At 38.7% G+C, this 25,855-nt stretch overlaps 1 protein-coding gene across 1 annotated transcript in view; it reads right to left on the minus strand.

Annotated features, from left to right (window-relative positions):
* Positions 1-25,855, minus strand: part of LOC135477006 (ATP-binding cassette sub-family C member 9-like) — a 51,199-nt gene that overhangs the window by 21,235 nt on the left and 4,109 nt on the right. Inside the window, 16 exon segments of the mRNA XM_064757153.1 lie at positions 689-699; positions 702-814; positions 3,426-3,535; positions 6,175-6,312; positions 7,648-7,728; positions 8,235-8,319; positions 11,838-11,933; positions 12,982-13,087; positions 14,659-15,190; positions 15,871-16,131; positions 17,253-17,293; positions 19,547-19,709; positions 21,434-21,568; positions 24,106-24,261; positions 24,941-25,093; positions 25,582-25,788. Coding sequence (XP_064613223.1) covers positions 689-699; positions 702-814; positions 3,426-3,535; positions 6,175-6,312; positions 7,648-7,728; positions 8,235-8,319; positions 11,838-11,933; positions 12,982-13,087; positions 14,659-15,190; positions 15,871-16,131; positions 17,253-17,293; positions 19,547-19,709; positions 21,434-21,568; positions 24,106-24,261; positions 24,941-25,093; positions 25,582-25,788 — 2,388 coding nt within the window.

The raw sequence follows: 25,855 nt of genomic DNA on the forward strand, positions 1-25,855 counted from the left end.
ATTAAGTTAAATATGTGCCAGCCTTTTGAATGTAGTAAAGAGTTTATCAATGCTGTAAAGGTTCTTCCAGATGATATGTCACAATCGCGACAAGCTAAAAAGAAAAGGACTTAAAAATATAGCATGCATCTTCTAAAAGGCAATATCACTCCCATTCCAAATATGATTGTCAAGCTACCTGTATTTTTACACTATTTTTTTTACGGTGAATAAAATGAAAGCAAAGAATGAGGTTGCATGGTGGACTCATTGGACCATATAAATAACACTGAAGCACAGTGATGTCACCCGTAATTTTTACCTGCTTAACATGCTCGGATTGATATATTTCTCCATTCAACATGAATATTCATATTGTACTGCAGTACATCTACACCTGCATTTAATGTGGACAGACATGTATAACAGTTCTAGCATGTATGAAAGACCGATTTGAATCTGAAGAATGAATCTATGATGCTACTGTCCTTCAGTAACATGGCCAAAACAGTCCACCCTAAAATCTAAATGTCTTTTAATTTTTTTTGTTTTTTTTTGCACTTCATTTGGTGACGAAAAAATATGTAAAAATATCATGAAAACCATATTTGGAATCTAGCCTTTCGGACACCATTACATTATAAAAAGGTGGCCTATTGTGTATAAAGTCCTAACTACATGTACATCAGTTTAACACCTGTGTGTTTACCTGAAGTGACCCCCTGCGTGACTGACTTTCCACGTCCAACTTGACCTGCTCTGTGTCTGAGCCGGGCCTTGACCCACACATGGGCTCAGGGGAGTCACGGAACTTTGCTCATTCTCTTCCTTCTTCCTGCAAACAAAAAAAAAGACAACAGACAATAACATGTATGATCGACTGACAAATGCACTCAACTCTAGATCACATCAAGCGTTACTGGATTGGAAGGGCAAGGTTTTTCATACAGCACTAACAAATGCACTCAAGGGTTAACTAGATCACAGCAAGTGTTATTGGATTGGACGGCCAAGGGTTTCACACACCACTGAAAAATGCACCAAAGGGTCAACTCTAGATCACAGCAAGTGTTATTGGATTGGACGGCCAAGGTTTTCATACACCACTGACAAATGCACCCAAGGGTCAACTCTAGATCACAGCAAGTGTTACTGGATTGGATGGCCAAGGTTTTCATACACCACTGACAAATGCACCCAAGGGTCAACTCTAGATCACAGCAAGTGTTACTGGATTGGATGGCCAAGGTTTTCATACACCACTGACAAATGCACCCAAGGGTCAACTCTAGATCACAGCAAGTGTTACTGGATTGGACGGCCAAGGTTTTCATACACCACTGACAAATGCACCCAAGGGTCAACTCTAGATCACAGCAAGTGTTACTGGATTGGATGGGCAAGGTTTTCATACACAAATGCACCCGAGTAGCATGTAATACCTTAATTCTTCAACCTTTTCAACTGCCTCTGCAAGTATTTTGACAGAACCATTAGATGAAGAGAAATAATTTGCAAAGATTTATGAAGCTTGCATCTTTTGTAGCATCATTTTCATGATAATTGTATGCACAATTTCCGCTAAAAAAAGATTTGCAGTACATGTTTTCTGATTTTGAGTTGAGTCAGATTATGATTACTCTGGGATTAAGACAGACGTCTATCTTAATCCTAGGATTACCCTATTTGCTCAACAATTTTGCATATGAAAGACAACTTTCAGTTTCATTTATGCATCTTTCTTTAATGATTTTAGAGACAAAATTAAATTGGTTTGGTTGGCTAATCTCAGAGTTTCACATAAAATATAATTTTCATGAGTCTACACAGAAAAAAAATATCTTGCAAATATATCAAAAGGTTGAAAAATTACAACAATTGGCAACTGCTTTCTGAATAACAGGTAAATGTAAGTCGTATTTGAGATGTGAGTTATCTGGGGTCAATTTCTCAAAGACATTTCTAACTTAAGTCAAAATTTAAAACATAGTCACAATGCTTAATTTTTGGTTTAAGAAGTTGAAATTTTTCACACTTTTGTCTTGAGATAACATTGATGAGGTGGTCAAAATTTTATTTTACAAGGCTTGAAAATAAGATCTTAAATAATCTTTCAAATTTTGACTTATGTCAAAACTGGCTTTGTTGAATTGGTTCCTGGGCAACACATAATTCTTATCGTATCTAAGTTGTGAGTTATCTTCGTCCTAACAAATAAATGTTATTTGTGTTATCAGGGTGATGAGTTATCGGAAAAATATTTATTTATTTATTTATTTCATTGGCGTTTTACGCCGTACTCAAAAATATTTCGCTTATTCCTTGGCGGCCAGCATTATGGTGGGAGGAAACCCACGACCATCTGCAGGTTGCTGTCAGACCCTTCCCACTTATGGCCGGAGAGGAAGCCAGCATGAGCTGGACTTGAACTCACAGCGACCGTCTTGGTGAGAGGCTCCTGGGTCATTACGCTGTGCTTGTGCGCTAACCAACTGAGCCCCATCTGAAAAAGACTTACTTCGTTAAGTGAGTAACATGTAAGTATAGTCTGGATTAACTGATATAGATGTATATCAATGATACAATTGTTCTCAGAATTTTAACGAGGCTGTACCAGAGAATTATGATAAAAATAAATAAATCTGATCCGCAGAAATACAATCAAATTTTTGCTTGTTCTAAAATAGCTCAAATAACCTTTCATAAAATATCAGCCTCAACAAAACTTTGTTTTATCACTCAAAAACAGTTAGTGAACTTCGTACATTTTATAAAGTTAAGATTGTATCGTAACTTTTTCAAACTTTAAAATCATACTAACACTGTAAAATGTACAGGTAGGAATCTTCTGTTCAGGGAAATGCAATATTTTGAGCTATTCTTTGTAAATACATGTACAGAAAATTTAATTTTATAAGCCAATATGTGAGTAACAGGTGTTACGAGTTACCTGCAGAGGATAACAGTAAATAGGTGTACCGAAAAAAAACTCAGAAATATTTAGTGAGTGAGTGAGTGTTTGGAGTTTAACGTCGTATTTAACAATTTTTCAGTCATATGACGACGAAGGAATCCTTAGGGTGCATGTAATGTGCCTCCTTGTTGTGGGACAGATTTCCAGCGCTCTTTAATCTAGTGCTGCTGAGACGCCTTACCGAAGGCAAGTAAGCCGCCCTGCCCGAGCCATTACACTGATATGGGTCAACTAGTCGTTGCACTATCCCCTTCATGCTGAATGCCAAGTGAGGAAGTTACAACTTGCTCTTTTAAGGTCTTACTTGTGGCTGACCCTGAATCTACTGCTCCCGGAAGAGGACGCTCTACAAAACTTTGCTATTGGGGCCGGTCAGAAATATTTAGATGTAATCATCATCTCATTTAAAATTACAGTCTAAACCTGTGTAGTATAAGCAGAGAGACCGGATACGAATATATAAGTGACATACTTGGCCTCTCTCAAAGTGAGCCTCCATGACTCGTATAGCTGTGGGTCAGCTTTCTTGATGTCCCCTAAACTTCCTTGATGCTTGACCTTCCCATCCTTCATCACGATTATCTACACCAAAAACAAAAGTGAACATCTTTTAACAAAATTCTATAAAAGTACACCTGACAATATTTATCCTATTTCTTACCCCTATTTTCAGGTTTAAAGGCAATTCTCAATTTATCCACATTCAGATTTTATTAAGGGAGAGTCTCCCACGTCTAAAAATTAACTTTATGACTGAAGTACAGTATAAGTGGCGTTAAGCCGTGATAATTCATTCATTCCCTGAAAAGCTTTGCTTGTTTCCACATCAGTGGGACGCACATGTAGAAGTACATGTATATTGTTTAAGGCATCAGGGACAGATTCTTAAGCTCATCCGGACTAAGGGCAAATAGGGGATACATTAAAGTAGTCAGCAGTGGTTGTTGTCACATGCACCCCCACCCCTCCCCACCCTCCCCTTAGCCTGCCACCAAAGCAATATTTTGAAACATTCTAAGGGGACGATGACATGTAGAGATATTATTTATTTATTTTATTTCTTTATTTATTTGATTGGTGTTTTATGCCGTGCTCAAGAATATTGCACTTATACGACGGCGGCCAGCATTATGGTGGGAGGAAACTGGGCAGAGCCCTGGGGAAACCCACGACCATCCGCAGGTTGCTGAAGGACCTTCCCACTTCTACCGGAGAGGATCAACCAGTAAGGATGTTCCGGGTCTATGATCACAATGATGACTTGTAGAGATATTAAGCTTGAACCTTTAATAGCAAAACAACTTATTTTTATAATCATTTTCTTAACAACTGTATGCATAAATACCACTGGAAAAAAGTGCTTTAGGGGATGAAAAAGTTGAAGATTTATAGTATGAAGATCATGTCTCTCCGTCAACATCTGGCTTTCCCAAAAAATTTAATTTCTTTTTCAGACTAGGCAGAGAAATGCCCTCAAAATAAACGAAGAAAATCCCAAGCAGGTACTGGACAGCATGGGTCATATAAACAGTGTATGTCTACCTGTGGTCACTCAGTACATACGTGATGAGCTCTGCACAGGTGCTGGACAGCATGGGTCATATTAACAGTGTATGTCTACCTGTGGTCACTCAGTACATACGTGATGAGCTCTGCACAGGTGCTGAACAGCATGGGTCATATTAATACTGTATGTCTACCTGTGGTCACTCAGTACATAAGCGATGAGCTCTGCACAGGTGCTGGACAGCATGGGTCATATTAACACTGTATGTCTACTTGTGGTCACTCAGTACATACGTGATGAGCTCTGCACAGGTGCTGGACAGCATGGGTCATATTAACACTGTTTGTCTACTTGTGGTCACTCAGTACATACATGATGAGCTCTGCACAAGTACTGGACAGCATGGGTCATATTAACAGTGTATGTCTACCTGTGGTCACTCAGTACACACGTGATGAGCTCTGCACAGGTGCTGGACGGCATGGGTCATATTAACACTGTATGTCTACCTGTGGTCACCCAGTACGTACGTGATGAGCTCTGCACAGGTACTGGACAGCATGGGTAATATTAACACTGTATGTCTACCTGTGGTCACTCAGTACGTACGTGATGAGCTCTGCACAGGTGCTGGACAGCATGGGTCATATTAACACTGTATGTCTACCTGTGGTCACTCAGTACATACGTGATGAGCTCTGCACACGTACTGGACAGCATGGGTCATATTACACTGTATGTCTACCTGTGGTCACTCAGTACATACGTGATGAGCTCTGCACAAGTACTGGACAGCATGGGTCATATTAACAGTGTATGTCTACCTGTGGTCACTCAGTACACACGTGATGAGCTCTGCACAGGTGCTGGACGGCATGGGTCATATTAACAGTGTATGTCTACCTGTGGTCACTCAGTACACACGTGATGAGCTCTGCACAGGTACTGGACAGCATGGGTCATATAAACAGTGTATGTCTACCTGTGGTCACTCAGTACATACGTGATGAGCTCTGCACAGGTACTGGACAGCATGGGTAATATTAACACTGTATGCCTACCTGTGGTCACTCAGTACACACGTGATGAGCTCTGCACAGGTGCTGGACAGCATGGGTAATATTAACACTGTATGTCTACCTGTGGTCACCCAGTACGTATGTGATGAGCTCTGCACAGGTACTGGACAGCATGGGTAATATTAACACTGTATGTCTACCTGTGGTCACCCAGTACGTACGTGATGAGCTCTGCACAGGTACTGGATGGCATGGGTCATATTAACACTGTATGTCTACTTGTGGTCACTCAGTACATACGTGATGAGCTCTGCACAGGTACTGGACAGCATGGGTCATATTAACACCGTATGTCTACCTGTGGTCACTCAGTACATACGTGATGAGCTCTGCACAGGTGCTGGACAGCATGGGTCATATTAACACTGTATGTCTACCTGTGGTCACTCAGTACATACGTGATGAGCTCTGCACAGGTACTGGACGGCATGGGTCATATTAACACTGTATGTCTACCTGTGGTCACTCAGTACATACGTGATGAGCTCTGCACAGGTACTGGACGGCATGGGTCATATTAACACTGTATGTCTACCTGTGGTCACTCAGTACATACGTGATGAGCTCTGCACAGGTACTGGACGGCATGGGTCATATTAACACTGTATGTCTACCTGTGGTCACTCAGTACATACGTGATGAGCTCTGCACAGGTACTGGACGGCATGGGTCACCAGGATCACTGTGTGTTTCTTTCTGATCAGGCGTTGTGTAATGGCCGTGTTGAACACATGTTTCGCCACGTGACTGTCCAATGCTGAAAGTGGATCATCCTGTTTAAGAGACAAAAAAAAAAACAAAAACAATACCAAACTGAACAAATACATAAATAAATATTTGTTTACTACTTAAAAACAGCTTTCTTCATCGACTTTGTTTTTGCAAAGTGAAAAGAAGACATGCAGACTGTATGTGCTGTTATTATGGGTTCCTCATGGTTGGAAATCCAGCATAGAGGATATTCAAGACGGCGGACATCAGGGCATTTGACGTTTTACTCGCATCAACATGCTACCTCACTCACAGACGGCAGTGAAAACATTGTTTGAATAAGATGGGAGTTAATACAAACCTCTGCTTCACAGATAAATAAGTCTAAAACCAGGTGTTGCTGACCTGCACAATTAATCCTAATATTTCTTCTCAATGTCGGGACACCCTGCCTGCTCTTTTTGGCCAATATACAGGTAATTGTAGCCGGAATATTTAGTTTCTCTTTTTCTCATGATTAGTACATCTATTGACCAACATATTCACTTTCCCAAAAACTGAGAGAGAAATGTACTTCTTTTCTTTCAGCAATACTTAGATCTATCCTAAAACTAGAAGAAATAACGTACACGCTGTGTACAGTGTCTTATACACTATAATTTCTGGTTATTGTCAGCTGTACTTTTCAGAATATCGTCCAATATACCTTACACATTATCTTTCACTTTGTCGTCTGGTTGCTACTGCCTGGTACAAGTAAAGTACCAGAATGTACGTGCCCTCAATTAGGAATTGGCCAAGTATGTCAGTATACTGAGATTGGGTGGGGGGTAAAGTTATTTTGGATCAGGGGTGGACATTGAGGTGCTTGGTTACTCTATAAATCAACTTTTAATCTTGAATTCTGAGGAGGCCATGAGACAGGCCTTGTTAGAGAAACCGGAAACTTGATGCTGTGTAATTCGTATACTCGCCACACTCATATGGCTAAATGGCAAGGCCAGCTTCATGAGAGTGAGGAGTGAGTGCTTGGGGTTTAACGTCGTACGTCACAATTTTTCAGTCATATAATGACATAAAAATCCTTAGAGTGCATGTAATGTGCCTCCTTGGTGCAGGACAGATTTCCACTAATCTTTAATCTAGTGCTGCTTCACTGAGATGCCTTACCGAAGGCAAGTAAGGCACCCCGCCCGAGCCATTATACTGACACGGGTTAACCAGTTGTTGCACTGTCCCCTTCATGCTTCATGAGGAGAAGTAGCTGTGTTCTTGGGTTATAGAAATAACTCATACCTGACTGATTAAATTTTATAACACAGCGACGCTTTAAATTTCTCAATGTGTGCAATTATGTCTACTTTGATCTCTTTGCCTCTCACACTATTCTGACTTACCAACAAGACAGTGTTGGCTTCAGAGTACAATGCCCTAGCAATAGAGACTCGCTGTTTCTGTCCTCCACTCAGATTTATACCCTGTAAATACCAAAAATAAAATATCTCACATACTTGAAATGGCATTAATGGTACATTTTCACACAAATTAAAACCCCTAAATCAGTTTCCCCCAAAATGTCCAACACATCCCATTTACTGTTATTATAGTTTTGCACACAAAGGGGGATTAAATTAACTGACAAATGCGGATAAATTCCGGTACAATATGACCAAAAGCAGTTACTTTGCGTGCAAAACAGCAGAAGCACCAACAAATGGCTCTACGCTTTTTGTACACAAAAAAATTAAAGTCACTTTGTCATCGTTGAATAGAAAAATCCTGACACCACTTTGTACACTAAAAGGTCAAAATCACTTTGTATACAAAAAATTTGGGTTATTTTACTACCAAAAAGATTCAAGTTATTTGTACACAAAAAAGTTTGAAGTCATTTGTACACACACTGCTTGAAGTCACTTTGTACAAAAAGTTAGGGTCAAGACACCTTGTTCTTGCTTTATTAGGTTGATGTCGACAGGAATACCTTTTCTCCGATCTCCGTCAAATCACCACCAGGTAATAGCTCGATGTCTGTATTCAAAGCACAGGCAGCTAGAATCCGTTTGTACCTAACAAGAGAGTAAACAGAATGAAGTTTGTCATATGTGTCCTCACAGCTGATCACAAGATTACTGAATTATTCATTTGTCACAAACCAGAAGGTACGATAAGGTTTAACTAGATCACTGGCGAAAGTACACCTGAAAGGATTGGGCTTACTTTCAAGACTTAACGGCAAAAACCACCTTAAAATAAAGTACGTATCAGATCAAAGACCATTAAAAACTGTCCAGAAAAATAGTTGGACTTTTATTGGAATTTTATTTTTATTGTGACCTTTTCTGACCACAATGAGATCACTGACGTCACATAAGTTTTTTCGGTCCTTAACACACATTACACTGTCACATTTCATCATTCAAAATGCATATATATACAGATCTATGAATGCATTCACTGATTTGACCTTGAGACAAAATAATTTCAGGCCAAAAGCATAGATGTTACATAATAGATACCTTCTGGGTCACAACAGACCACCGCAGAATCTGAGCTATTAACACAATTTTACCCGATTAGAAAAAAAACATAAATCCAACTATTTTCCTGGACAGTTTTTAATGGTCTTTCAAGTGATCTATACTTCATTTTAGAGTAATCTTTGCCATTTAATTTTGGAAGACGGATTAAACAGGTCTGAACAGCAATAGCCATTTCCCTCTCAACTTGGTATCAATCAGTTTCTAATTAGGCAATGAGCATTACTTATACCCCATGCCCATATGACTTATTAGGCAATGAGCATTCCTCATACCCCATGCCCATATGAGTTATTAGGCAATGAGCATCCCTCATACCCCAAGCCCATATGACTTATTAGGCAATGAGCATCACTCATACCCCATGCCCATATGACTTATTAGGCAATGAGCATCACTCATACCCCATGCCCATATGAGTTATTAGGCAATGAGCATTCCTCATACCCCATGCCCATATGAGTTATTAGGCAATGAGCATTCCTCATACCCCATGCCCATATGAGTTATTAGGCAATGAGCATCCCTCATACCCCATGCCCATATGAGTTATTAGGCAATGAGCATCACTCATACCCCATGCCCCTATGAGTTATTAGGCAATGAGCATTCCTCATACCCCATGCCCATATGAGTTATTAGGCAATGAGCATTCCTCATACCCCATGCCCATATGACTTATTAAGCAATGAGCATTCCTCATACCCCATGCCCATATGAGTTATTAGGCAATGAGCATTCCTCATACCCCATGCCCATATGACTTATTAAGCAATGAGCATTCCTCATACCCCATGCCCATATGAGTTATTAGGCAATGAGCATCACTCATACCCCATGCCCATATGACTTATTAAGCAATGAGCATTCCTCATACCCCATGCCCATATGAGTTATTAGGCAATGAGCATCCCTCATACCCCATGCCCCTATGAGTTATTAGGCAATGAGCATTCCTCATACCCCATGCCCATATGAGTTATTAGGCAATGAGCATCACTCATACCCCATGCCCATATGACTTATTAAGCAATGAGCATTCCTCATACCCCATGCCCATATGACTTATTAGGCAATGAGCATTCCTCATACCCCATGCCCATATGACTTATTAAGCAATGAGCATTCCTCATACCCCATGCCCATATGAGTTATTAGGCAATGAGCATTCCTCATACCCCATGCCCATATGAGTTATTAGGCAATGAGCATCACTCATACCCCATGCCCATATGACTTATTAAGCAATGAGCATTCCTCATACCCCATGCCCATATGAGTTATTAGGCAATGAGCATCCCTCATACCCCATGCCCCTATGAGTTATTACGCAATGAGCATTCCTCATACCCCATGCCCATATGAGTTATTAGGCAATGAGCATCCCTCATACCCCATGCCCCTATGAGTTATTAGACAATGAGCATTCCTCATACCCCATGCCCATATGACTTATTAGGCAATGAGCATCCCTCATACCCCATGCCCATATGAGTTATTAGGCAATGACCATCCCTCACACCCCATGCCCATATGAGTTATTAGGCAATGAGCATTCCTCATACCCCATGCCCATATGACTTATTAGGCAATGAGCATCACTCATACCCCATGCCCATATGACTTATTAGGCAATGAGCATCCCTCATAACCCATGCCCATATGACTTATTAGGCAAATGAGCATCACTCATACCCCATGCCCATATGACTTATTAGGCAATGAGCATCACTCATACCCCATGCTCATATGACTTATTAGGCAATGAGCATCACTCATACCCCATGCCCATATGAGTTATTAGGCAATGAGCATCCCTCATACCCCATGCCCATATGAGTTATTAGGCAATGACCATCCCTCATACCCCATGCCCATATGAGTTATTAGGCAATGACCATCCCTCATACCCCATGCCCATATGGCTTATTAGGCAATGAGCATCCCTCATACCCCATGCCCATATGAGTTATTAGGCAATGAGCATCCCTCATACCCCATGCCCCTATGAGTTATTAGGCAATGAGCATCCCTCATACCCCATGCCCATATGACTTATTAGGCAATGACCATCCCTCATACCCCATGCCCATATGAGTTATTAGGCAATGAGCATCACTCATACCCCATGCCCATATGACTTATTAGGCAATGACCATCCCTCATACCCCATGCCCATATGAGTTATTAGGCAATGAGCATCACTCATACCCCATGCCCATATGACTTATTAGGCAATGAGCATCCCTCATACCCCATGCCCATATGACTTATTAGGCAATGAGCATTCCTCATACCCCATGCCCATATGACTTCACTTAAGCAAACAGTGTTAGGGTGACATCAGCAGAAACATACAGCATACATTCAATATATATTATATCAAGCTAATCATGTCTTAGGGATTGATCTCACATGACCAAGCAGTTAGCATGCTAGCGCAGTACAATGACCCAGGAGACTCACACCAATGCGATCACTGTGAGTTCAAGTCCAGCTTATGCTAGTTTCCTACGGATTGTGTGTTTCAGTCGAGCTCTGCCCAGTTCTTCCAACGATAACGGTGGCAAACATCGTATACATATAAGTGAAATATTCTTGAGTATCACAAAAAAACTGTAATTAGATAAATAATAAATATGTCTTGGTCTGCACCATGTTTATTGCACCTATGTATGTACAGTACGGGTCCCTGAGGCCACTTCCACTAAACTTGGTTAATCATATTTCTCAAAACATTTTGTGCAAAAGATGTCTGGCTTATTATACTGCCATAAGACGATGTCACTTACGAGAAAAACTACGAAAAACTGAGTTACAAAGTTTGTCAAAGTGGCCCCTGATGGCAGTCAACTTTATCTGTGCAGAAGGCCGGACTTAGAAAGGACATAATTCACCCAAAGCTGTGAAACTATTTCTAACATAAAACCAAAATCAGCTAAAGAGCTGCATAGTAGTAAACAAGAATTTTTTTTAAAATTTTTTTTTGGCATAGCACTTTAGACTGGTCATTAAAAACTTTGGGAAGACAACAAAAAAATACTCACTTTTTCCAGACAAATGGCTGACCACCAAGAATGTTGTTTCTCAGGGATGTATTCAAAATCCAGGGTTTCTGAGCTACATACGCTATTTTGGTCCCTCTAAAACAAAAAAAAGAAAATGATTGATTGATTTATGTTGTTTGAATGATTACTAGAGAATTTTTCACTCACAGGGGCATATCTTGAAAAAAAAAGGCCCAAAAAACTAAGGTTCTAATCCCAAACTTTTAAAGGTGGCATCATGACTGTGCATCAATGAAACTGTGTAAAAGGCTAAAGCCACATGATGATCCTCGACAGTTTTTAAGTTGGTGAATGAAAGAAATTTGTTGTAAAAACTGAACTTTTAATTCATAAACTATTATATTTTGGCTAAATTATTTGTTAGTTTTAATACAACTTGATTAGTTTGGGAGCTCAAACTTTTTCTGGAACTAAAATGACTCTAGGTATGGCCCTGACCTATGCCCTAATTAAACAATTCTTAAGTCGTAGCCTAGCAACTTATTATTTGTTTATTTATTTGAATGGTGTTTTATGCCGTATTCAAGAATATTTCATTTATACAATATCAGCCAGCAATATGGTATTATGAGAAACCCATGACCATTTGCAGGTTGCTGGCCTAGCAACTAGGAGGTGTAGCCAAACACCTGACCAGTGATCACCTACATGGGGAATGCTTGATGCATGCCAACCTGGGCCAAAAGCTCCCACATTGTTTGGTCGTTCTAGGTAGGTAAAGCTAAATTTACTGTCACTTTTCAACTTTTCTGCATGTTTGCAAGGTGTTTATTTCAAGTATATTCTGAAGGCATCATTCCGTGTGGACTGATAAAATTATACTTTCTGTGATACTCTGATATTGGCCAAACCCAACCAATGTAGTTCTGTCTCCAACATCTGATTATCAATGTGTATAAATTGCACTGAAAGTTGTTCTCTCATAAGCAAAAAGATCAAGGAGTTAGGGTAACAGTTCCACATGCTGAAAGCTACATCGTTAACTATGGCGGTCTTGTTGGCATTTAACGACAGGTATAAAAAAAATTAATATTGTCAAAGCCAAGGTTTATTGGTTATTTAAAACGAGATATGTATAAATGGTATCACCATTCATAATCGGAATAAATAATGTACGAATTACCGGCACCATTCCAGTGTCCCTGATAGGGTGATCATCTCCCCGAGTAGAGCAGAGAGGAGGGAAGACTTCCCCGACCCAACCTGGCCGATCACAACCGTCAGCTTACCTGTAATTATGGGGCAAGGTATCAGCTATGCGGGTGTAAGCATATGTAATGTAATGTAATGTAATGTACATGTATGAACATTAGTGGTTTTGGTGGAGTTTAATACCAACTTGGCCTGGCCAACTTCAGATACATTTATCTATGCCGGAATACCATATTTCCCCTAAAATCAGCGTCACATATTTAGCTTGATTCTGAATGATTCATCCACGTTAAGAAAGTACAATTAAAGATTTTTTTTTGTGAAGTTTGATTAATTTTGAAAGTCTGTATCAAAAGTATCATTTCAAAACCTCTGTGTGCTTCTGAGAGTGTATTTTTCGATACCAAAGTGAAATACGGTACAATTGTGTTATATGAAAAAAAAACAAAACAAAAAGAAACGTGATCTGAATGTACATGTAAATGATTACATAACATATCTACATGTACATACTGAATTTCACCAAAAGTCTGACCGACAGAAATGCACTTTGGGGAGCACACAAAGGCTTTAAAATAACATTTCATGCCAACCATAATCTTTTTGATAAGAAATTCACCAAATTTCAAAAAACAATACCAAAAAAAAAAAAACCCCCAAGGTGAGTGTATCATAGAAATCCTTTTTTAACGTATTAACAACTACTTTCCGGGCAAAATCGAGGCTTTTTTTTCTGTTTCGAAAGACCATTTCAGAGACTAAAAACAGAGACAAAATATTTTTGTACTGATTAAAGTAATTATCACTGCCTATATATGAACTCAAGCTGGCCCCCTACGGCTAGTTGATACTGCAAAATGATAACCGACACACACTGCAGTCACTCTAGACTGTCACTCTAGACTGACAGAAACTCACAACATGAGCAATTTGTTTTGACATCACTTTTTGACAAATATTCAATAGTAATGAATCAAGACAGAATGGTCATGCATAACTAACTTATGGAATATGTGGTTGTCCCTCTCGGTCTGTAAAAGGAAATGATCTAAAGACCAAAAAAAAAACATCTGAAAAATTAAAAATGATGCAACGCTTTACATGTATACTAGAAACTAATCTGAACAGTGCATCCAGATGAATGCTCTGTGCATTATCTAAATTCTCTTGAAATATTATACTTGCTTGTCCAAATAAAAGAAGACTTCAGTCAACACAAGTCCAATTTCAATTATTGACAGAGTACAAATCACACGAAATTTACCCCAAACATCAGCCACCGGTAACGAGAAAATAAAGAGACCCACAATAGTGAATTATGGCATGGAGCAATCACTCTGTCACAAAGGCTACATATTTAGACGGATAAAATATTGTGCTACTTCATGTATCAATGAATTGCCACTTTTTCCACGAAAAAGTCTTTGAAAAGCTCAGTCTTTGAATAAAAAACCTGATGTTATAGCGAATCGATTTCTTCGTGTGCTCACTTTTTACTTAGCGTGAAAACACAGTATATGTAAACTAATGACTCATGAATTTCAGTGAAAAACGGTGTATCTTTATACATCATGCAAGATTGCAAATTGTACATGACAGACATGACTTTAATTGCCAGTGGCATTCAGTTTGCAAGTACACAACTCACCGACTGGAATTTTCACCGAGATATTTTTCAGAAAAGGCTGATCACTGTCAAACTCCCAGCAGAAGTTGCCTCCCTTGACTTCCACAGAGTTTCGTACCTCGACCAGAGACTCCCCTAGGCCTGTCTTGATGTCAGACACATCCTCTGTGGATACCGAACTAGACACCATGACAGGCTGTTCAGTGTCGGAGTCAGGGTCAGAGGTCGTTCCTGCATGATACTCATTCTTATCCACAGAGGAGCTACTTGATTGGCCACTCTTACGGCCCGGGTCCAGGGGTACCAGTTGACTGGCGTTAAGGGAGTTTGAAGAGGGTTTTGGTCGCATATCTTTGTGTTTTCTTGCATCCAATCCCGTTATCATTCTCGGCGGTGCGCTGTGCTTTCGTATCTTCTTCATCGGTGCCTGAAGTTTTTCTGTTGATGAGTTTTGCTTCTGTCCATGGTTAAATCCCTCCGAGCTTTTTCTGGAGGCAGATGTCAGGAACTTTCCAGATCCAATTTGAAATCTTACGCTTAAGTCATGGCCAAACTGTGGTGAGAAGATACATTACACATTAGTTTTTATGTTCTTTTATTTGGTCAGAATTCTCTGCTCAATATTTCACTTGTACAATGACTGATATTTTATTTATTTATTTGATTGGTGTTTTACGCCGTACCCAAGAATATTTCACTTATAAGACGGCGGCCAGCATTATGGTGGGAGGTAACTAAGCAGAGCCCGGGGGAAACCCACGACCATCCGCGGGTTGCTGGCAGACCTTCCGGAGAGGAAGCCAGCCAATGACTGATAGATTCACAGATTAAATAAATCTCAGTATTTCAGCCATATCAGAGAAAGAAAATGATAGAACAGTAAATGTCACATAAGGAGACTACTGCAAGTATTTTATTTATTTATCTGCTTGGAGTTTTACACTGTACTCAAGAATATTTCTCCTATAAGATGGTGGCATTTTGGTGAAGAAAAAACCACCAGGACTTTAAATATCAAATAATTTTTGGGTGATGTGCATTTTGGATATATGGCAATTTCTTTTCACATGCACTAAACACACTTTGTTTAAAGTGCGACATCTGTTGTGTCATTTTATGACAAGAAACATCAAATGTTTAGCATTAACTTGTAAATGAACATGTTTGAATAACCACAAGAAGATATCAATTGTCAAAATCCGAGGTCAAAACCTTCCAGCTCCACCAACTGACCTCCACTCGTTCCTCGCCCTCCTCCGCCGCCTGTATTGCCTCTGAGGTCATGTGATCATCATGAAGACTCAACCCCTCAACCTCAGGAGCCATTAGGAATGGGACAATTCGATTGGCACTGACACGGGCATTGACGATATTATGCAACACGAGGGTAAAGGTGAACAGCGGTAAAAGGAAAACGTTAAAGAGCGCGACAGTGGAGAAGACCCGCCCAGATGTCATAGGTTCCTCTTCCACTAGGGTGTAGACGGAGAAGGTCTATACAAACAAAGAGTCAGTGAAGGATCAGGTAGAAGTCAGGATTTTCTTCAATTGCACACATACACGTATTCAAACAGACAGTTCTAATCGATCACAATTCAGAGGGTCATATTATTCAGCATATTATCAGCATAGTCCAGATACATTTTAACCCCTTAGAATTCCATACATTTTAAGTGATTTTTCAGAAACCAGGAACAACTATTGTCACACTACAGGAAAACTACTGGCACACAACAGGTAAATAAATAGCAAACTACTGGCAAACTAATGGCACACAACAGGCACACTAGTGGCACACAACATGTGGACAAGTAGTAAGACACAGGCAAACTAATGGCACACCACAGGCTAACTATGAGAACACCATGTTCACATGTGTGACAAACCACAGGTAAACTAGACAAATTACAGTCTAACTAGGGGTACACTGCAGACAAAGTGGCATACAACAGGCAATCTAGTGTCACACTAGTGACATATTAGTGGACCACTAGAGGCAATCTACTGGCACACTACAGGCAAACTAGTGACACACTACAGGAAAACTAATTGCAGACTACAGGAAAACTAGTGGCAAACTACAGGCAAACTAGTGGCAGACTACAGGCAAATTAGTGGCAGGCTACAGGAAAACTAGAGTCAAACTAGTGGCAGACTACAGGCAAACTAGAGGCAAACTAGTGGCAGACCAAAGGAAAATGAGTGGCAGACTACAGGAAAACTAAAGCCAAACTAGTGGCACCCCAGAGAGAATTAGTGGCACATAACACAAAATCTAGTGACAGACCACAAGCAGACCACAAACAAACTAGTTGCATACTACACGTAAACTAGCAGTACACTAATGGCAAAATAGTGGCACACTAATGGCAAAATAATGGCACACTAATAGCAAAATAGTGGCAGACTATCGGTAAAATTTGTGGCACATTACCGGCAACCACACCCACCACACATTGTTCAGATATCTGGAGAACTTACACTCTAGCTAACACAATACACCCAGATTAAAGTTAGCATATTGTGCTACAAGACAATTTTTCTGGGAAATAACATTGAATTATTACACCTTTCTTGCAGTGTAATCCACATTGCATGTTTACTATTAAACTTACAATTAGCATGCCTGCAACTGGGGTTCCTACAGTGATGAAATCTGAAAAAATAAAAGTTCAGATGTAAATGAATGTCACAAAAGAATGTTCTGCAAATATAGAGGCAGAGCCAAAAGGCGTGATCGGCTTGTTAGGATGCACCGCAGCATATGTGTGAGGAGAGGAACAGAATGTGAATGTAGCTGACAAAGAAATGACTGCACCATTTGAAACAAAACAAAACAAAATGTAAACACCATAAAAAAAAAACAACAAACAAACACAAAATTGGCCCAGAATGTTGCTGTGGCTATCTTAGGGAAAGTTGCTTTTTTTTCTGCTTCAAGTTTCATGTACACACATTGTGTTTCAGTAGTAGTACACCTTAATGTGATCTGAACAAGGCAATGAGTAAATTAAAGCATTTGTACTTTAATGCTAGTGTCCTTTGAAATATTTTTAGTCTGTTTGTTGTTTGTCTACAATGTCTCAAAACTATTTTTATGCTAAAACACCTTATTAACCTTTGATGGAGAAGAAAACACAAAAAAGGGGCAAATTTCAGAAGAAAGAGCAAATAAAGTTATTTATAAATATGGTCTTTAATATATTTTTAATACCTCTTGGTATATTATGTATGAATGAAAGAAACCTTTATTTAAAGAGGGTAGCTGTCTCAAATTAACAATCTGCTCTTCCCAGAGGCCCTCCATAACAACACACGAACACTGAACAAGTAAAAACGGTATATACTGATTACATTTTTAAAAACATAAAAACAGTCAATAAAACATCACATGTACATATCAGCTTATATAAGTTTACTGGTTGAAATAATTTTTCAAATAACGTGAAAACAGAAAAGCGATGGTGCTGTTTTAATTAGACACTACTGTAAAACTGTTTTTATAATAGTTCATGCAGTCATGAGTTATGATCATGAACGTGAAATTTGTTAACAGTTGATAAGAAACTTGTTGTGTACTGTTGTGTTTTTAACAAGCAATTCTTCTTGATCTAGTGGTGACTTATCATGCAATGATTTAAAAATGAGACAAATCATATCATATCTGATCATGAAGCGATCAGTAATTGGAATCCAATGTAACTCTAATAGAATTGGAGCTGTAGAAGTATGTATTTTACAACCTAAAATGATTTTAGTTGCACTTTTTCGAAGCTGAAATAATCTGTCAGAAAGTGACTGTAAAGTTCTCCACACTGAACTACTGTAATCGAAATGTGGCAAAATATAGCTATAAAAAGTTTTTCTCGTCTTGAAATCCAGATAAATCTTGTTCTGCCTTAAAATTCTAAGTGAGTGAGTGAGTGCTTGGGGTTTAACGTCTTACTAAAAAATTCCAAGAACTTTTGAAATTCTTTTGCATTTGACATCAATATGATCTTGCCATGTAAGTGTTTCATTTATAAAAACACCAAGCAATTTTGTTAGTGTTCTATTGAAGAGTCTTCAATTTTTAGGTTTAAGGCATTGTTTTTTACACTTCTGAGACACAGACGAGATCTTATCAACCTAGTTTTGGTTTTATCTGGATACATTCCACATTCATAAGGCCGCACAATAACAGCTTTTAAACTTTCGCTCAAAACTTTCTTAATTTCTGTAACAGTTTCAGCACTACAATGTATTTATTCATTTATCTGATTGGTGTTTTACACCATACTCAAGAATATTTCATTTACACGACGGCGGCCAGCATTATCTGTGGGAGCAAACTGGGCTCTAGGGAAACCCACGACCCTCCTTAGGTTGCTGGCAAACCTTCCCACGTACAGACAGAGAGGAAGCCAGCATGAGCTGGAAGCACTACAATGGATAGTTGTGTCATTAGCAAACTTCTCACCATGAGAAGTATTAATATATTGTGGATGGTCATTTATATATATGATAAAAAGCATTGGTATCAAAAATAAATAAATAATAATGTTATAAATAAGTATGTGATACAAGAGTGAGATACATGTGTCTGATACAAGTATGTGATACAAGTATGTGATACAAGTGTGTGATACACTATACAAGTAATTGATCCACTGTGCAAGTATGTGATACACCGTACAAATATGTGATACAACTATGTGATTTATTTTATTTATTTATTTGGTGTTTTACGCCGTACTCAAGAATATTTCACTTATACGGCAGCAACCAGCATAATGGTGGGAGAGGAAGCCAGCCTGAGCTTGAACTCGACCACATTGGCTCCTGGGTCATTACGCTGCACTAGCAGGCTAACCAACTAAGCCACAGAGGCCCCCGATACAAGTATGTGATACAAGTATGTGAGTCTTACCCATCAATCCTAGTAAGAGAGAATGCCTGAGGACAAACTTCATCTCTTCCTTTCTCATGGCTTCCACCCTCTTACAAAACAGCGTCTCCCAAGTGAAGAGTTTGAGTGCACGGATACCGTGGACCAGCTCCGTGGTCTTCTTCATTCGCTCATCTGAGTAGTGCTGCAAACAAAATCAATATTTATTTATTTATTTAACTGAATTCTAAAGCCATACACAAGAATATTTCGCTTATATGATGACTGCCAGCATTATGGTGGGAGTAAATCTTACGGAGCTCAGAGGAAACCATCATGAGCTGGACTTGAACTCGCAGAGACCGCACTGGTCGGAAGCTCCTGCGTCAATGTTCTGCACTAGCACACTGACAACTAGGCCAACTCGGATGTCCATCCCCAAACATTTCCAAAAATTAAGAAAGAAAACTAAGAAAACCTTAAAAAAATCACAGGACATCACGTTGCTTAGTTTGGCTAATATAGACTGTTGCATGGGATATTCGTTGGGTTACATTGATGCATTGATTGAGTTGTTAACTTCGTCTGGGGGGTATAATAAAATATCCAGGGCCATATCTACAGTCATTTGATTTCCTGAAAACGTTTGGGATCCCTAACTATTGGTGCCCACATTAATCACGCTGTATTAAAATTAAAAGTAATTAGAATAAAAATATGATTTTTTTGCAATAAAAACAATTACATGTAGTTTTCATACAAATTTTATTCACTGACAAAAAGGCTCTCAAAAAGCACTGTAATCTGAGTTACAATTCACAAAATATCTTTATGTTCAGTTACTATGTCACCTGATGTTTGTGATCAGTTACTATGCCACCTGATGTTTGTGATCAGTTACTATGTCACCTGATGTTTGTGATCAGTTACTATGTCACCTGATGTTTGTGATCAGTTACTGTCACCTGATGTTTGTGATCAGTTACTATGTCACCTGATGTTTGTGATCAGTTACTATGTCACCTGATGTTTGTGATCAGTTACTATGCCACCTGATGTTTGTGATCAGTTACTATGCCACCTGATGTTTGTGATCAGTTACTATGCCACCTGATGTTTGTGATCAGTTACTATGCCACCTGATGTTTGTGATCAGTTACTATGCCACCTGATGTTTGTGATCAGTTACTATGCCACCTGATGTTTGTGATCAGAACCTTCAATTTCTTTCTAGATAAGGCTCTGAGATCAATATGGGCTAAAATATGTCATAAAATATTTAAATATATATATATATATATATAGATATATTACATAAAATATAATCATTTAGCTTTTGTCTGTGAGATATTACACAAACATGTATGTGGGAAGGTTTGTCGGCAACCTGCAGATGGTCGTGGGTTTCTCTTGGGCTCTCCTCGGTTTCCTCCCACCATAATGTTGGCCGCTGTCATATACGTGAAATATTCTTGACTTCAGTGTAAAACACCAATCAAATAAATAAATAAATCTTACACAAATCACCAATAAAAAATTTTGCTCAAGTTTAGTGATTTTCCACACAGATAGGGTAGGAAAAATGTCAGCATCCATCTATTTTTATTAGATGTACACAGTTATGCGTCCTACTTGAAAACACGTAAACTGGTGAGGATCATACTGATACATTCTATTAAAATAGTACGTCTTTATTTGGGAGGATTATCCCAAAATTGTAAAGAAAACTCCGCGGCTTGAATCTAAGAAAAAATTGAAAGCCAGTGAACATTTACCGCCATATAATAAGACTATCCCGCTCTATGATTTTAGATTGCCATGGCATCCCTCATTTCCTTCTCACTTGTACCTTTCAAATGTTAATCTTTATCTACAGATATGTTAAAAACAAATAAACACAAAAACTACACACAACAGAAAACCTCTCACCAGTATTTTTTTCTGGAGCTTTGACAGGGTTCTGGCGACCAAATACTGGAACGGGACGACAAGCACCACAACAGAAGCTCCAATAACAGCTGAGATTCCCAGTTTCATGTACATCAGCACAAAAGCTATTGTCATCTACAACATGGATAATACCTCATCTTGCAATATTTATTATTATTTATTTTTATCCCAATGCCTTTCAAGGATGTATTAAATGAAAAAGCCTCTAAAAATCAAAGTTATCATCACTCTAAAATAAACCACTTAAAATTATGCATAAATATACGTTCATTTCTTTTTTCGATTTTTGCGAAGAGAGTTAAAGGTGCTCAGACATTTGAGATTTAAGGTGGGCTTTATGGACCATACTATCAAAGGTTAGCTCTAACGTCATAGGAAGTTTATGCATCTCTAATCACGACACTGGATGTTGGAATAACTCTTTGTACCTATCAGTAAAAGATTACAGAACTAACTATCCCATAAATTCCTTTCTTCTGGTGAACATCAGTGAGGTCAGAATTCTTAGATACCGTCAGTATGGCTCATAAAGCCCACCATAGTATTCAAATATCTGAATGCCTTTCAAAAAGGCATTTTTTTTAAAAAATCTGAAAAAATAAGTGAAAGTATTTTTAAGCATAGTTTTCAGTTGTCTGTATGAAGAGCCTTACTTCATATTTTACTTTAGGCCCTGGTCAGGATTCTGCGTGACAGATATCAGCTGGCTCAGAGTAACTCCCTGTGCCAAATGTGATGGATCAGGAAATGACCTGTACAAGAAATGCCCACATTCCTTACACAGTAACTGTTACCTGTGATGTACGACATTACCCGTATAGGAACAACCCACACATGAATGTAATGTATCAACATAATACCTGTCTACGGTCGTGATTATCCCATGGTTCTGTCTGGTTTCTTCCCACCGTAATACAGTGCCTGCCATCATGCAAGTGAAATATTCTTGAGAATGGTGTACAACACCAAGCAAAAAAACTAACAAATAAATCATCACATAACCTGTAGAGGAATTGACCATATATAATGTATCATGACATTACCTGTACAGGAATTGATAATATCTAATGTGTCATGAGATTACCTGTACAGGAACTGACAATATATAATGGGTCATGACATTACCTGTACAGGAAGTGACCATATATAATATATCATGACATTACCTGTACAGGAATTGACCATATATAATGTATCATGACATTACCTGGGCAGGAAGTGACCATATATAATGTATCATGAGATTACCTATACAGGAAGTGACCATGTATAATGAATCATGATATTACCTGTACAGGAATTGACCATATATAATGTGTCATCACATTACCTGTAGAGGAATTGACCATATATAATGTATCGTGACATTACCCGTACAGGAATTGATAATATATAATGTATCATGAGATTACCTGTACAGGAACTGATAATATATAATTGGTCATGACATTACCTGTACAGGAATTGACCATATATAATATATCATGACATTACCTGTACAGGAAGTGACCATATATAATGCGTTATGAGATTACCTGTACAGGAACTGACAATATATAATGGGTCATGAGATTACCTGTACAGGAATTGACCATATATAATATATCATGACATTACCTGTACATGAATTGACCATATGTAATGCATCATGAGATTACCTGTAGAGGAATTGACCATATATAATGTATCATGAGATTACCTGCACAGGAAGTGACCATATATAATGTATCATGAGATTACCTGTACAAAAAATGACCATATATAATGAATCATGAGATTACCTGTACAGGAAGTGACCATATGTAATGCATCATGGCATTACCTGTACAGAAATTGACCATATGCAATCCATCATGAGATTACCTGTACAGGAAATGACCATATATAATGTATCATGAGATTACCTGTACAGGACTTGATCATATATAATGTATCATGAGATTACCCGTACAGGAACAGCCCATATGTAATGCATCATGACATAACCTGTACAGGAATTGACCATATATAATGTATCATGAGATTACCTCTACAGGAAGTGACCATGTACAATGTATCATGAGATTACCTGTACAGGAAGAGATCATGTATAATGTATCATGAGATTACCTGTACAGGAAGTGACCATGTATAATGTATCATGAGATTACCTGTACAGGAAATGACCATATATAATGAATCATGAGATTACCTGTACAGGAAGTGACCATGTATAATGTATCATGACATTACCTGTACAGGAAATGACCATATGTAATGAATCATGAGATTACCTCTACAGGAAATGACCATATATAATGAATCATGAGATTACCTGTACAGGAAGTGATCGTGTATAATGTATCATGAGATTACCTGTACAGGAAGTGATCGTGTATAATGTATCATGAGATTACCTGTACAGGAAGTGACCATGTATAATGAATCATGAGATTACCTGTACAGGAAATGAAAATATATAATGAATCATGAGATTACCTGTACAGGAAATGACCATATATAATGAATCATGAGATTACCTGTACAGGAAATGACCATATATAATGAATCATGAGAGTACCTGTACAGGAAGTGACCATGTATAATGTATCATGAGATTACCTGCATACCAACTGTCCATATGCAATGTACAATGTATACCATGTATTTACCTGTACAGGAACAGCCCATATATAATGCATCATGAAGAAGAGATTATGTAGGAAGTAGGCGTCTGTGGACATGTAGTTGAGAATCTGGCCTGTGGAAAGCTTGTCGGACGATAACATCAGAGTGGATAAACGCAGGGCCTTCTCGTACACCATACCCTGCAAAGACGACATAAATTATTGTAGCAAATGCTGTGGTAAGAAACTGACAGTATATGTATTTTAATGTAATAAAGTTCTCTGACATGTTGTTGTTGTTAGCTGCTGAATCCTTAGAACTCTTAAGGAAACGAAGGCAAGAAAAGTTATTAATTGCACTGTTAACCAGAATCGCTATCTGCCAACGTGCAAGGCTGTACTCCTTGCATGTTTGGTGAGGGAGGTAGCTTATCCAAAGCACAATGACCAATGAGAGGCCTACAACCTTCTCTGCGTTGTGGTAAGTAGCTGTGTACAAAAATCCACCATGTGAAAGGTAACTACAGTGATTGAAAAAGACCACCATTGGTAGAACCTACTGAAATAGTTTTTGAATTTCCTTTTTCCTTTCATTATTTTTATTTGGACATGTTATGTGGGCTTTTAGCACATTAGTGCATGCTAGTATATCTCGAAATTGTAAATTTACAACATAACTAACCCGGCACTTTCACTTGCAGTTCGCAGCAGAATGACCACAAGTTATTGCACATGATGCAAAAAAAAAAATTTCTGTACTTATATATTATAATATATGATGTTAGGACAACCGCTTGCCTCTAAAAATGCATTTTATGGGGCAAGATTAGAGTCATTTTCCAAGTTGACTGTAGCATTGATTAATTTATAGAGTTTCTACCTGTACAGAATTCCTCAGCCTAATGGCCTCTCTGATCACAAGAAAATGGTGATTTTGAAGGAATGTCTTCTGCAGCAAACAGGTGAAAAAGAGGGTCGCGGACAGTACGTAGCCATTGCTGAAGAAACTGTCCACGTGGACATACCTGTCAACCTGAAACAAAACAATATGTGAGTGATTAATGAACTTATGTCAGGTATCTTCATCATCATGGTTTTAGGTCTTGCTGACTTAACTGGCGACATTGGCATGTATGTAGCTGCAACTCTGAAACAAGACAATCATCGAATGATCGATTGATTTATGTCTGATAATACAGTCATTGCTCAGAAAACTGTCCACATGCACATAGCTGTCTGGAAAAAAAAAACAACACAAAAAATGTTTCAATGACTGAATTATTCCTGATAAAACTGACACAAGACAATTTTGATTAGACAAGATTGATTTATATCATTGTAGCACATAGGCATGGGTGACGAAGGGTTCATATAGGCATACATGTACCTGCCATTCTGGACCAAAGGTCATGATTGATTTACGTGAGAAAATTTCTACAACTTTTCATCCATGAAATTTCTCCTCAAAAAAGTTCTCCTCTAAAAAGCGATTTCTATGACTCCCTGAGAACACAGCCTTACTGTAGCGTTGTGGGTGACATTATCCAGCACCGTCCTGTCCCTGGTCACATAGGCATAATCCACAATAGCCTCAATAAACCATGGTCCCACAAAGCCCAGCAGGTCCCCCAGCAGTTTGTAGACCCCTGCTAGTGCCAGCATTGGCCAGAAGGCCTTCAGGTAACTCCGTGTTAAGGATGGCTCTCCTCCACGATTACCTGCCCGTATCTGCAGCGAAAACATTACAAATCAATGATACACGGGAGGTATCAGTGAGGCTGATTTTTCATGTTTT

Source organism: Liolophura sinensis, chromosome 10 (assembly GCF_032854445.1).
Source record: "Liolophura sinensis isolate JHLJ2023 chromosome 10, CUHK_Ljap_v2, whole genome shotgun sequence".
Classification (NCBI taxonomy): Eukaryota; Metazoa; Mollusca; class Polyplacophora; order Chitonida; family Chitonidae; genus Liolophura; species Liolophura sinensis.